Here is a 12381-nt window from a genome sequence, read left to right as displayed (position 1 = left end):
CTCAAAGCGCTGTCCTTTAGAATTTACTTTCTCTTAAATCCTTACAAAAGCGTCAACAGCCAAGCTGGGCAGCTGGGTTCATACGGGAAGAGACTCAGACGGCCGACTCCAAGCGGAGGGAAAGCCCCGAACGGGCGTGGCCGGCTCCGCACGAGCCCCTTCCCCGGTCAGTCGGAGTTCAGGGTGAGGCACACGCCCTGCAGCACCCAGTGGGAGATGTGCCTCGTGGTGAAGAGGTCGGCTTCGAAGACCAGGCCCACGCCCATGGCGTTCCTCCTGGTGGAGGTGGTGTAGACGGGCGTCCGGAAGGTGTTCTGCGAAGGAGAGGCATGCGGGGGGTGTCCGGGGATGGGGAGGGTCCGGGGGAAAGTCTGGGGGTGGGGGGGCCCAGCACTGGGGATGGGGGGGTGCCCAGGGGCAGGGAGGCCCAGCACCAGGGGGTGGACCCAGCACTGCCCGCAGGCTCGTCCGGGAGCCCGCAGCCCCTCCTGAGGCGCCTGCCCTCCCGAGTCTGCGTGCATTTTCCTGGGCAGCGGCTCCACGCGGGCATCATGCCTCACGGCTTCCCCTCCCCGGGAAGGGTAGGCCGCCTCGCGTGTGCCTGCGGGGGGGGTGGTGGGGGGCAGAGCGCGGGGCCTCCACCTGCAGTTTGAGGCGGTGGGCTTCGATGGGGATGATCTTCAGGATGGGCAGGTCCACCACCAGCACCTTGGGCTTGCTCTTGACCAGACAGCCTCTCTCCAGGTCCCAGTCCGCGCCTTCCAGGTACAGTCCCGACACAAAGCACCCTGGGAGCCAGGAGGGGACCGTCACGCCGAGGCACAGGCGTGCGCGGCGCACAAACCGGGAGTCCCTGCGGAGCTCCGAGGGAAACGCCCCTGACGCGGACACCGGGGCAGGAGGGGGACAGCGGGGCCGGCTGCTCTGGCTCCCGGGCCCGGCCTTCGGGATTTCCGGGGCGGCCACCCGGTGACCAGTTCTCTGAAAGGTCAGACACTGACCGGGGAGCCCCTCCGCACGGACAGAAAGGTGAGCGCGTCAGGTCTCTCCACGGAGACCCTGGTGGGAAGCGATGGGGCCGGCACGTCCCCACGTGGGCAGCGCACGGGCGCAGCAGTGCGCGCAGCAGCGTGGCTCCCCACACAGCCTGGCCCCGTGGGCTCGCCGCTGCTCCTCCCGCAGAACCGGGGCGGCACCGGGCAGGGACCCCCCAGAGGGGCTGTCGCACCTTGTCCTGCCCGCTCGGTCACTTCGTCTGCGTCCTGGAACTTGGTCACTTGTGTGAACAGGGTGGAGCGGTCCAGGGGCCAGCCGTTCCTCCGGCAGGTGGCCTGCACCAGGGCCGTGAGGTAGGACTCCGGGACGTGCAGCCCCGAGAGCCACATCACGTTGGGCTCGCACTCCGTGACCTGCAGAGCAGGGGCAGCTGCGTCAGATGCCGGTCCAAGCTGACGGCCCCGGCGCTCACGGTGAAGACGGCGTTCACGCCGGGGCGGGAAGACGCGACAGGACAACGGGCAGCCCGTGTGGGAAAAGCGAGCTGGAGCGCCGAGTGCACAGGAAGCCAGATTCAGACGTGAGGCCATCAGACCACAGCCAGGTCCTCTCCCGGGGATGCTGTGAGGCCTCGGATGAAGGACACACACCTGGAGCCACGGGAGGAGACCGACCTCGCCAGGGAGGAACCACGGAGCCGGACAGGACACGGGGCAGGCGAGGGCCGTTTCCTTGATGCGCAAGGAACTCTTAGAAACCAGCTTCCCAAGATGGAGCATTTGATAAAAGTGAAACCAAAACACAAAAACAATTCACGGCCCTGGCTGGTTTGCCTCAGTGTATACAACGTCAAACTGCGGACTGAAGAATCCTGGGTTCGATTCCCGGTCAGGGCACAGGCCCGGGTTGTGGGCTCGATCCCCAGTGTGGGGCGTGCAGGAGGCAGCCGATCCATGATTCTCTCTCATCATGGATGTTTCTCTCTCTCTCTCTCCCTCTCCCTTCCTCTCTGAAATCAATAAAAATATATTTTTTAAAAAGGCAATTCACAGAAGTACCACAAACTGAAATATACCCGGCCTCACCCTCACCAAAGACACACACATTGGGACAGTCCGGTCACCGTTACCGACCGACCAGGGACAAGACGTGCAAACGTTCACACAGCACCCGGAGAGCGGTCCTGGCTGCCTGCACCCCACCTCCCCTCCTCCAGGCGAGCGTCGGGGTTTAAAGGGCACGCACTTGGGCCTCGTAGGCATGCGCCGGGGAGCAGGCTCGAGTGAGCACCAGGACACGGGCCGGCTGTCGCCTGTGCCGGCAAAGGGAAACCCTGCGGTGACACCTGGATGCCCAGCACCGGGAGGCCCCGGGCCCGTGCAGTGGGCACCCCCAGAGGAGGGAGGCGGGTCTAGGGACTTAGATGGACAGGCGCCGAGACAGACTCCCCAGGGAGAGGGCCAAGCTGCGCGGCGCCCTTCAAGGTCTTCAAACAGGAAGAGGAAGAGACACGGATGTGCTTGCAGAGCACCGTCAGCGCGAGCGGGGTGGCCCTGGGTGGGGGGCGGGGGGGTCAGCGCGGGGGCGGGTGGCCGCTGGGCGCCGGTGCCCCCTCACCCAGTACGTGTACTGGTTGAAGCGCCGCAGGAAGTAGAGCATCCAGTTCCCGAGGGACTTGAGGGTGTCGGGGGCCAGCTTCCTCCAGATGTGAGGGATGTTCCCGATGAACAGCGACTTGGCCACGTCGTCCAGCTCGCTGCTCATGCCCACCTCCCCGGCCAGGGCCTGCGGCGGGATGGGAGCGGCAGACGGCGGTGGGGCCAGCCCCGTGGCGCGGGGAGCCTGGCGCCCGCCCGCCCGCCCGGGGGGGGGGGGGGGGCAGCTCACCCTCTGCAGCTCGGCCAGGGAGCGGGACATGCGCACCAGCAGCTTGTTGAAGCGCTCCAGCTCCTGCAGCAGCACCACGGCCGTCGGGGTGATGTTCGCGCCCAGGTGCCTGCGGACCAGGTCCAAGTCGAAGACCCTGGGCATCTTGTTCTCGATGTCCTTGGCCACGTTGCCAATGTAATCCTCTCGGCTGATGCCGCTGCTCGATTCCCCTACGGGCAGGACGCTTGTGAGGGAGAGCAAGGCGCCGGGCGAGGCGGCAGCATGGCGGACACTCGGACCAGACGGGCCCCGGGCGCGCGCCTCTGGGCGGACGGACTACCTGTCTGAGGCTGCAGCTCCAGCAGGTGCGCCCACAGGTCCCGGGCGGCCTGCGTGTAGTAGCCGATCTCGGCGTTGGGGTGGAGGCCGAACACCTCGGGCGTGTTGGCCAGCGGCAGGGCCTCAATGGCTTCTACGGCCCAGACAGCGAGCAGTCACCGCGTGCACCTCCCTGCCGGCACGCAGACCAATCCCACTGCTCCCTGGCGCGGTTCCGAGTGCAACTCCACCCCAGTCCCCATCCAGCTCCCCCTCATCTGTTAGGAAATGGCCGTGACCTCCGCAGGCCCACCCGTCCCTCCAGGCGGAAGCCGCCACTTCTGCCGTCATTTGGGCCAGGAAACGAGAACCAACGCCGTCCGCTCCGAGGCTGGGACCAGCCGCCCACGCCACCCACCAAGGAGGCCCCCGCCCCCGGGCGAGGGGACAGAGGAGACAGAGAGCCTCACGCCAAGTGAGCAAGCCGAGCGCTGAGACGTGGGCCCCGAGCGGCCTTGGCGCCGGCGCCGGAGAGACGCACCCACGAAGCGCTCCTTGGGGTCGGCCGCGCCCCCGGGGATCTTGTAGTCCACCTCCTTGTTGTGGAAGAAGTGGAAGGGCTGGAACGTGTCGAAGATGAAGTCGCCCAGGTACTCGTCCATGTAGATGGTCAGGATGCGGCGGTCGAAGCTGTCGATGGCCCGGCCTCCGTACATGACCTGGTCCCGGGGTGAGAGCCGCCGCTTTTGTATTAAAGAAACAGACAACCCGAACCACCGCACAGGCAGCAGCGCTTCTGCCCTGGAAAGGGGGCGCTGCTGTCTCCCCACGAGCCTGCACAGCCCTGCCCCAGGTGGAGCCGGCGCCGCGGCATGTCCCAGGCGAGGCGGGCGCCGCCCACTCCGGGGGACAGCAGCCCCGGGCAGGGAGCGGAGCCGCGTGTGGCCGGGGCTCTCGGCGGACAAAGCGCTGAGCAGCCTGGCTCAGAGGCCCAGGGCCCGGCCGCTCACCTCTCCAATCAGGTACTTGAGGCTGCCCCACGGGATCCGCGGGTCGCGCTGCTGGAAGGCTTTGGTCAGGTACGTGTTCAGAATCTCCATGCAGACCTGGAGGGGGAGGGGAGGGGCGGGGAGGCTCGCAGCACGCTCCTGGGACACGGGGGGGGGGGGGGGGGGGGCAGGGGGCAGCGTCCCAGGGAAGTGGGGCCGCGCACCTGGAAGTCGGACTCGTTGAAGTCGTAGTAGACGTTCCAGCCGATCTTGCCGAACTTCCTGCGCTCCTGCACCACGGCGTGGAAGAAGGCCAGCACGTACACCAGCGGCTTGAAGGCCGGGTGCGGGCAGTGCTCCAGCATCTCGTTCGAGATCTTGAAGTACGTGGCCCTCATGTTGAGCTTCAGCCCGTTGGGCGGCTCCGTGACCACCTGGCAGAGGAGACAGAGGGTGACGAACCGCAGGCCTGCCCGCGGCACGGGAGAGCCCGCGGCACGGGAGAGCGCGCGGCACGGGAGAGCGCGCGGCACGGGAGAGCGCGCGGCACGGGAGAGCGCGCGGCACGGGAGAGCGCGCGGCACGGGAGAGCGCACGGCACGGGAGGCGTCCTGGCCTCCCCTTATCACTCCGGGGCCGCGGGCCTCTCCCCACAGCGCCGTCTCTGCGAGGGGCCGGGAGCCCCGAGGAGCTGCAGGCTCTTCCCCGAGGCTCCGCCACGTACACAGCAGGCCCGCAGCCCGACCGGGGCCTCGAATGGAAGATGGGGAGCCCCGTTCCCTCTCGCTGCCCCAGGGACAGGTGCACAGCCTGTGCACAACGCTCCCTGGAGAGTAAGTGAAATGGGCGCATGAACCGCTCGGAGCTCCTGCACGGCCCCGAGGACGCGGGCAGGTGGCCTGTCCCAGGTGCAGCCGTGCAGACGGACCCAGGCCTTGTTTTGGGCACAAGTAGGAGAGGCAGGCCTACGAGCTGCACTGTGACCCGTCACTGTCACCCAATCCAGGGCGTGCTTGTCTCTGAAGAGGGGGGAGGGAGGGAGGGGGGAAGGGGTCTCTCAGCCACATCCTAGGTTTATTTATAAAAACATGTGCACGCGCACACACAAGCATACACAAGCATACATACACAAACATACACAGGTGCGCACACACAGGCACGCGCACGCACGCACACGGTGGGTCCGCGGTGTCTGTCGACTGACCTTGAGGGACTTCTGCAGGATGCCGATGGGGAAGCCCTCGGTGGGGTCGGTGGTGAGCCACAGGCGGAAGTCGGGGTGGGGCTTGGTGATCCTCTCCAGGGACTTCTCCAGGTCCTTCAGCCACTTGACGAGGAGGTGGCAGTTCTGCAGCATCAGCCACTGCCCGCGAGCCACGGCCGTCTCCAGCAGCTGCAGGGCCACCTGCGCGGGAGGGAAGGCTGGAGCCCCAGACCCGCCGGCCTGTGCTCTCCCAGGGCCCGCCCAGCCCCCAGCGCCAGCAGAGGCGGAACCCATTCTCGTGGGGTTCCTCCCAGCCCCTGTCCCGTGGGCAGGTCCCCGCCCAGAGCCCCTTGGCCCAGAAGATCCCACAGCCCCGACACTGGCACCCGCTCCTGACCCAGTCACCAGCCCAGCCACGGACAGTGACACCCTGACCCGCAGGGGAGCTGCAGGGCGGAGGAGGGACTGTGAAAGGCATTGAAAGGAGCAGCACGCACTGACCACACGCTGTCACTGCCTGCAGCACGCTGGGGCCAGGCCACACTGCCCTCAACCTCACCTCATCCTGGCCCCGGACTGACCCTAACCATAGCTCTAGCTCTAACCCTAAACCTAACCCTGGCTCTAACGTTAGCCCTAACCCTAACCCTAGCTCTACCCTAACCCTAACCCTAACCATAGTCCTAACCATGGCCCTAACCCTAACCATAGCTCTAACTCTAACCTTAAACCTAACCCTGGCCCTAACCTTAGCCCTAACCCTAACCCTAACCCTAACCCCGGCCCCGGCCTAACCCTAACCATAGCTCTAGCTCTAACCCTAATCCTAACCCTGGCCCTAACCTTAGCCCTAACCCTAACCATAGCTCTAGATCTAACCCTAACCCTAACCCTAACCCTAGCCTTATCCTAGCACCCTAAACAAAGCCCTAGGCTTGGCCCTAATCATAACTATAGCCTTACCCCTAAACCTAACCCTAACTCTAACCGTAGCCCTAGCCCTAACCATAGCCCTAGCCCTAGCCCTAACCGTAGCCCTAGCCCTAGCCCTAACCGTAGTCCTAGCCCTAACTGTAGCCTTACCCCTAACCATAGCCCTAGCCCTAACCGTAGCCCTAACCGTAGCCCTAGCCCTAGCCCTAACCGTAGTCCTAGCCCTAACTGTAGCCTTACCCCTAACCATAGCCCTAACCCTAACCGTAGCCCTAACCGTAGCCCTAACCGTAGCCCCAGCCCTGCCCCTGTTGGAGCACATGCTCTCGGCTGTGCAGGCCAGAAGCGCCTCGAGCGCATGTCGAGTGGCCCAACTGGCTTCCAGCAGACTGACTCCTCCAGCAGAGGCCGCCCGCTCCCTCCAGCTGAGTACCTTCTCCTGGCCTTGCCCCATGGCGAGGAACTTGAGGCGGTTCCCCCCAAAGCCAGTGTGCTCGGCCAACTTCATGAGGTCGCTGGCGGGGTCGGAGCCGGGGCTCAGGATGAACACGATGGGCGAGTTCGGGGTGCTCTGCTCGAAGATGGCCTCGAAGCTGATCATCGGGGGCTGCACGTACCTGGGGAGGGCCGCTCCAGCGTGAGGGGGCTCCTGCCTGACCGGCGCACTGCCCCGTGTCCACCACCGGGGACATCACCCAGGCTCTCGGCACCGCCCGCCTCGTGTGAGAACCCGTGTCTGTGCACACCCCCCTCACGCCGCTGGGTTCCTTTGTGACAACAGTGCGTCTCGCACACTGCGTTTCGCTAGCGGAGCGCTGTCCTGCGTGGCGATCATTACGCTCAAAGTGGGCGCTGTGAGGTTCTCCCGCAGCCGGCCCACCTGGCCGCCCGCCCGAGGGTGCGGGGGCCGCAGACTCACTTCTCCCCCATGGTGACCGTCACGTAGTCGGTCACGGCGCGGTAGACGCGGTCCACGCGGAAGCAGCGCAGGATGAGCAGCTTCTGGAAGGGGGTGATGCTGCTGTCGTAGCCCATGGGGAAGGGGAACTGCTCCAGCGAGTCCAGGTCGTACCACTGGAAGGAGAGGCCCCGTCACGTGGAGCCCGGGGGTGTCGCCACGTGGGCAGCTCCCACCACGGGCTGGAAAGAACGTCAGGGCCACCGCTCCTCCGAGCTGCCCTGTTCCTCCCGCGCTTCAGGGAGGGCAGGTCTGCGTCTGTCACCCTGGTCCCAGTGGCCATCAAGGGCGGCCACGGAGCTGCTGGGGGTATTGCCTGGATGCCTGAGGGGTGGGTGGGGCAGGCGGGCGGGCATAAGGACAGACGATGGACCGACGGATGGACGGACGAGCTGGCTGAACTGCACGAAGAAGCATTCCATCGGGGATCAGAGGGCGCAGGTTAGATCTGAATGGGCCCCTCGCGGAGTGTCTCCGTCCCCGGAGCAGGGCTGCGGGTAGGTCTGGAGACGGGCGTGCGGGGAAGGGGTGCGGGGAAGGGGCGGGCTCACCTCCTGCCAGACAGCAGGGTTCTGCTCCACGTCGTCGGGGAGACTCCCGAACTCATCCGCGAACAGCTCCGACAGGAGCATGATGTCCTCCCAGCCCTGGTCGGGCAGCCACGCACAGGGCTTCTTCCGCTTGTTCTTCTCCAGGGAGATGTTTCCTGTCGCCGCGGGGAGGAGCGTCAGCCCTGCCCTGCGGCCTCCCTCTGGGGCAGCCCACCGGGAAGAGGGGCGCGGGCTCCCTGTGCTCCCTCAGGGCCGCCTCAGGCCGAGACGGGGGCTCCGTCAGCCCAGAGCCATTTCTAGGCTGGAACGGTCAACCTGGAACTGAAACATCACCACGCGCGGCCGGAAGCCCGCTCCAGGCGGACGTGGGCGGCGCCGCTGTGGGTGCACAGGTCCGCGTGCGCGTGAATGGTCGAGGCCCCCGGTACCTTTCAGGAAGAACTCGAGCTCCTCCTGGGGGACCCTCCCCTCCGCCTGCTCTATCTTGATCGTCATGTTGAAAGAGAAGAGTAACTTGTGCCTCTCAAACAGCCCTGAGGAGAAACAAGGGGGATCCCGACGTTAAAGCCGTTTCTGAACACGTGCACCTGCGTTCCCGCAGCACCTACAGCCAAGCTGTGGAACAGCCAGCGCCCCAGCAGGGCGGGGGTTAGGGAACGCGGTGCACCTGCCGGTGGAGGACCACGCTGCCGTAAAGAGGACCTTCCTACCGTTCGCAACAGCACGGATGGGCCTGGAGAGCACGACGCTAAGCGAAATAAGCCAGTCAGAGGTCGATAAATATCACATGATCTCACTCATTTGTGGGATATAATGATCAACATAAACTGATGAACAAAAATAGAGCCAGAGACAAGGTAACACTGGACAGACCGTCCAACCTCAGAGAGAAGGCAGGGCGGGGGGGTTAGAGAGCAACCAAAGGACTTGTATGCATGCATATTAGCCTGACGGATGGACACAGACAGAAGCGGGGGAGGGCATGTGCTGGGGGTGGGAGCGGCTGGGGAGAGGTCAATGGGGGGAAAAGGAGACATATTAATACCTTAAACAATAAAGAATTTAAGTAAGTTTTAGAGTCATTTCTAAGATCGAGTTTCTGGCACACAGTGGGCTTCCACATGACAGAGCCCGGACGGTGCGGCTGCACTGAGCCCTCCCTGCGTGGGAAGTCCATGACCGAGGACAGAAGACACAGGCTCAATTCACATGCGACGCCGTATGTGTGACTGTTCTCTGCGGTAGAGGAGGTACGTCCCCCAGCCCCTCCTAAGGAGGAGGCTACATCCTAGGTTCTTCTTTTAACAGAAGAAATGCGTTCCTGGGGAAAAGCGTCCCAGGCAGTCTGTGATCTGAACAGCACTTGGCATGTGTGAGAGGGCGGCTCCCTACCTGAGCCCCACAGGGACAAGCATCGTCCGCAACCTTTTCCCTGCCCCTGGCCCGGGCTGACTGCCCCCTCCCGGATCACGTGCAGCAGCAGCCCTGCGCCCAGGACCTCCACAGGGGCTGTGCCCGGGGCCCCCGCGTCACCCGACGTCGGGACAGGACGAGGACCCCGGCCGGAGCACGGCGGTCCGGGCCGGGGGGCGCACCTGTGCAGCCGTAGTTGTAGATGTTGAAGGTCAGCGTGTCCATGATGTTCCTGAGCCGCTTCATGAGGATGGAGTCGGGCAGCGACTTCTTGAGCGACAGCCCGAAGACGTCGAGGAAGGCGCTCAGGGAGTACTGGTACATGGTGGTCACCAGCGCCATCTCCGACAGCACGAAGAACAGGATGGCGCCCCGCCGCGCCGCTGGCCGGTAGCCGTCCCGCAGCCGGTCGATGTCCAAGGCCGTCTTCTCGGCCAGCTTGAGCTTCTCCGACACCTGCGGGGAAGGTGCAGGTTGCCAGGAGACAGGACACTCACCCCCCTCACCCAGGGGACTATGCCCCAGGAGGCAGAGGGGGCAGGGGGAGAGGCAGCAAAAAGAAAAGGCCAAAACGACCCATGGGTGCTCACAGGGCCCAGCACCTTCTCCCCACAGCCCGCATTCCACCTGGAGACTCGCAGCACCCCACCTCATTCCTCACGGGGCTGCACCCCAACTCCAGGACCCACCACGCAATGCTTCCCCGGGCCGTGGATGGTTCGCTGGGCATGGGACCTTCGGGATGGGGACAGGGAGAGTCCCACACTCCCCCGGGACCCGACCTGAACGGACACGAGCCAGACCGGAGGCCACAGGGAGCGTGGCTCCCGGGGAGGCAGAGAACAAAGCCAGCCGCAGAAGGCCCGGCCCAGAAATGGAAGAAGGTGAGTCTGGATGAAGGGCCTGGCGTCCTGGATCCAGCCCCGCCTGAAGCCGCCATGGACCTTTCTGTCTTCTAAGCTGATAAACGCCCTGCCAGCGTCAGCTGAGGAGGGCTGGGTTTCCCGTCACTCTCAGGGGCGAGGCTGACCTAACGCACAGGGCCTGGGACACCTTTAGGACACCCTCTCCCATAGCGGCCCCCCCCCAGGGGGCCATTTCTCATCAGCCAAACCCGCAGGAGACGCAAAGCCCGAGTCCGATGAGAGCTCAGGTTGACGCCCTCCCGCCCAAAGCCCCGACTCCAGGCCCGGGACACGAGCCCGACGCGGTGCGCTCCGAGCGCGCACCTCCGTGGCCTTGGACTTGGTCTCCTCCAGGGTCTGCACCAGCTCCACGTTGTCCAGCATGTTGCCCGTGGAGGTCGCCAGCTCGCGCAGCAGCGAGTCCTCCAGGTCCTTGAGCAGGTTCTTGTTCTCGCTCGTCTCCTGGATGAGGTGCTCCCGCTGCTCCTCCAGCTCGTGCCTCTCGAAGGCCACGAGCACGCTCAGCAGCTGGTCCTCCAGGCCTTTCAGGGTCACTGGGGGACACGGGCGCCTCACTGCTCTGCCCCCGACAGGCGTGCGGGAGGCAGCCGGTGAGCGCTTCTCCCGTCCCTGACTGCCTCTCCCCCCTCCCTTCCTCTCTGAAACCAACAGAACCTGTATGTTTCTAAAAGGTGTGACTACGAGAACGACGAGGGGCCTGGGCAGGCCTGGTCTCGGGTGGGGTCTCCCTGGCAACCAGCTGCGCGGCCCGCGGCCCGGGGCCCTCACCGGTGTAGTTGATCACCATGGCCTTCCCGAACACGGACGGCGTGTATCTGGGGTTGGCCAGCTTGGTGGTGAGGTAGAGCCGGAAGTTGGAGTCGTAGTCCACTTCCTTGTCGCCCAGGATGATGAACTGGCGGCCCTGCGAGACCTTGATGTTCTTCTCCAGGACGTTGTCGATCACGGGGTCGATGTACTCGTCCACGTCGTGGAAGAGGAAGGGCGTGCCGTACTTGATGGACATCTCCAGCTGCTTGAGGAAGTCGGGGTCGTTGAAGGAGGCGACCTGGAGGGCGGGAGGCAGGTGCCAAGGGTCAGCCCGGCCCCCCATCGGGGGACCAGTGGGGGTGGCCTTGGAATACAAGCAGGTACAGACCAGGGAGAAGGACCAGAAACAGTAAGGAAAAGGGGAAACAGAAGCATGGGTTTGATCATTTCAGCCAAGTGGCTGGATCCCAGGCAGCACGAAAACATGGCCACAAACCCCACAGAAGCCGGAGCACGCGTGTTCCCAGCCGCACTGTTCACAACAGCCAACCAGTGGCCGCACCCTCCGTGCATCCGTGGCGGTGGGTGCACGTGGTGCGGGCCACAGTGGGCGCTGCGCAGCCATGGCCCCTGCCAGTGTGGGTGACCAGGGTGCTGAGTGAGAAGCCGGACACGCAAGGCCAACGTGGGAGATCCGGGGACAGGAACCGCAGGGATGGGGAATCTGCTAGTGGCTGTCAGAGGCCGGGGGATGGACGAATTGGGGGAGGAGGACAGTGCTCAGGACACAGCGTTCCTTTTGGGGCGACAGGAGGACTCTGGTGGTGGTTACACAGCTCTGTGAGCACACCCAGCCCCGGGCTGTCCGTCTTAGGGGTGAAGTGCAGCCTCCGAAGGCAGCGATGGGCCCGCAGCGCTCACAGCCCGAGGGGCAACGCGCAGAGCAGAGTAACGGCGGCTTCACCCCCCTTCCTGACTCAGCACGGCTTGGGGGGCCCCGTGCAGGGGCCAAGGCCGGGCATTCCGCTGGGCGTTGCTGGGGCCAGGGATGCCGGGAGGGGCACGGGCTGAGGCCTGAGGCAGAGCGGGCGGAGGACGGCGGAGGACGGCCGTACCCGCAGGTTGTTTTTCTCCTCTTTCCTCTTTATCCAGCTGAGCGCCTGCTGCTGGGGGTCGATGCAGAGGGGGAAGCGGCTGGCCCGCGTGGTGAGGATGCCGTTCTGGACGGACAGCTCATCGGGGGGCAGTCCCTGGGAGCCCCACCTGGAAGGGACAGCGGCAGGGAAATCCATTTCTCTTCCCAAGTTGTGAACCAAGGACTAGGGTGGTGGGGTCGGCTTTCCAGAACAATCCACAGTCCCGAGACCGCTGGACCCTCCTCAGGGTCCAGGCACTGGCTGTGCAGTGCCTCCCATGCCCCCCATACCCCCCCCCCCCAGGACCCAGCTGGAGGCGGCCCTGGGCCTGCGGGCGC

The 12381-nt window shown here is 65.0% G+C and overlaps 1 protein-coding gene across 1 annotated transcript in view; it reads right to left on the bottom strand.

Annotated features, from left to right (window-relative positions):
• Positions 1-15: 15 nt before the first annotated feature.
• Positions 16-12381, bottom strand: part of DNAH10 (dynein axonemal heavy chain 10) — a 63809-nt gene continuing 51443 nt past the window's right edge. The window contains exons 62-79 of the mRNA XM_054712761.1: positions 12023-12170; positions 10926-11205; positions 10461-10690; positions 9414-9687; positions 8247-8351; positions 7819-7973; positions 7229-7383; positions 6743-6926; positions 5377-5577; positions 4397-4606; positions 4194-4289; positions 3725-3902; positions 3206-3337; positions 2884-3095; positions 2614-2781; positions 1229-1409; positions 643-788; positions 16-314 (exon numbers count right to left, since the gene is read on the bottom strand). Coding sequence (XP_054568736.1) covers positions 168-314; positions 643-788; positions 1229-1409; positions 2614-2781; positions 2884-3095; positions 3206-3337; positions 3725-3902; positions 4194-4289; positions 4397-4606; positions 5377-5577; positions 6743-6926; positions 7229-7383; positions 7819-7973; positions 8247-8351; positions 9414-9687; positions 10461-10690; positions 10926-11205; positions 12023-12170 — 3202 coding nt within the window. The 3' untranslated portion in view covers positions 16-167. The remainder of the gene's footprint in view (positions 315-642; positions 789-1228; positions 1410-2613; positions 2782-2883; positions 3096-3205; positions 3338-3724; positions 3903-4193; positions 4290-4396; positions 4607-5376; positions 5578-6742; positions 6927-7228; positions 7384-7818; positions 7974-8246; positions 8352-9413; positions 9688-10460; positions 10691-10925; positions 11206-12022; positions 12171-12381) is intronic.

The sequence above is a fragment of the Eptesicus fuscus genome, chromosome 23 (assembly GCF_027574615.1).
Source record: "Eptesicus fuscus isolate TK198812 chromosome 23, DD_ASM_mEF_20220401, whole genome shotgun sequence".
Classification (NCBI taxonomy): domain Eukaryota; kingdom Metazoa; phylum Chordata; class Mammalia; order Chiroptera; family Vespertilionidae; genus Eptesicus; species Eptesicus fuscus.
Note: the sequence above shows the minus strand (reverse complement) of the source record. Positions and strands in the feature narration are given on the sequence as shown.